General features: G+C 62.0%; 1 protein-coding gene across 1 annotated transcript in view; it reads right to left on the bottom strand.

Moving 5' to 3' along the window:
- Window positions 1-764: 764 nt before the first annotated feature.
- The window catches only part of DNAJB2 (DnaJ (Hsp40) homolog, subfamily B, member 2), a 5236-nt gene continuing 4562 nt past the window's right edge, over window positions 765-1438 (bottom strand). Inside the window, exon 9 of the mRNA XM_009996272.1 lies at window positions 765-936. Within this exon, the coding sequence (XP_009994574.1) occupies window positions 765-936 (172 nt within the window). The remainder of the gene's footprint in view (window positions 937-1438) is intronic.

Here is a 1438-nt window from a genome sequence, read left to right as displayed (position 1 = left end):
CCCAACCCCCCCTGCCCCTCTCCCCAGGGACACAGGGCTCAGCCCCTCTGCATGCAGGGCACAGAAAACCATCACACCTACTGACGCCTCAGAGGGGACTGAGCTCACGAGTCCTACTCCCTGCAAAGGATGCTGCTAGGAGATGGCTGTGGGGCTCCCCCCAAGCTATCCTTCTGCACCCCAACCTGGCAGTCTAGCATAAGCTCCCTTCCCTGTGCCCATATGGGGTGCAGGAGTGGGCAGGGGTCCCCAGACTCTGTGGTCCAGCCCCAGGTTCCCTTTGTGTGGCCCCTGGCTTGTCACTCAAGCAGAAGAGAAATTTCTAGAGAAATATAATATTGTATCTTTATGTGAATAAAGTTCTTGTGTCGCATTTGTGTAGCTGCAGCCAGGCCTAGCCTCTGACTGTGTGTGTAAGGGCAGGGGGGCACAGGGCCCTGCAGGAGCACAGCCTGCACCCCACAACCGCTAGATGAGCGCAGCTGAGACCACCCTGCAGCCCTCAGCCTGAAGACACCCCCCAGGCACCAGCTACTGCAAACAGGTTTATTTTCTGTAAGCAGAAGGGGGTCAAGGAGGAGTGGGCTACAGCCAGGAGGGGGGCAGAGCCCAGCCCCACTGGCTGAGCCCAGCTGTGCTGCCCCTCGCTGCCTACTGCCAGCAACCCCCCAGCAGCCTAATCTACAGCAACCCCCCCACTATCCCCTCCCCTCTGGCACCCCATCATCACCCTCCCCACCACCTCGTGGTGCCCTGGATATTGCTCAGACACAAGCCCTGTCGTGCCCCCCCCCACCCCGCCGCATCCCACGGAGCCAGAGGGTGCTGGGGAAAGGGGGTGGCAGGGGGTGGCCGTGCAGGGGCAAAGCGGAGTCCTGGCTGGGACAGCCTCCGTGGGCGTGCACGGTTCCCGGGCGCAGCAGCCTCAGAACACACCTGGGGAAACAAGCAGAGAGGGGGACACAACAGCACCCGTGAATCCCTCCTCGGCCCAGGGCTGGGGCGTGGCAAGGAAGGGAAGAAGGTCCCAGAAGGAGGAGAGCCAAGGCACGACCACAGGCAACGGTGGGGGTGAGAACACCCGTGAGCATCACTGAGGGTCAATGCTGCTGTGGGAAGCAGGGAGAGATAGCTTCCCCAGGCCAAGGCCAACGGGTGACAGTGTCCTGCAGGGTATTGAAGGCACAGGGAAGGGGGTGACCAGGCAGAGTTTGCAAAGGGGAAGACAGAGGAGGAGGGGGTACAGGCAGGAGCGACAGCATCCAGAGAGGAGATACAGACACAAGGCACCAAGCAGAGCCCAAAAGACCATCCCTCCTTGCAAGGAGGGAGAGCCCAACCCGGTACTCTCCAGCCCAAGCAGGGGCAGGCAGCAGCCAGGGAGGCACCAGCTGGATCCCCTGCCCATCTGCAGGCAGAGCCAGGCCACACCTGCCTG

The sequence above is a fragment of the Chaetura pelagica genome, unplaced genomic scaffold, assembly GCF_000747805.2.
Source record: "Chaetura pelagica isolate M959 unplaced genomic scaffold, ChaPel_1.0 scaffold3, whole genome shotgun sequence".
NCBI classification, from domain to species: domain Eukaryota; kingdom Metazoa; phylum Chordata; class Aves; order Apodiformes; family Apodidae; genus Chaetura; species Chaetura pelagica.
The sequence above is the reverse complement of the archived record's forward strand: the minus strand, read 5'-3'. Positions and strand labels throughout refer to the sequence as shown.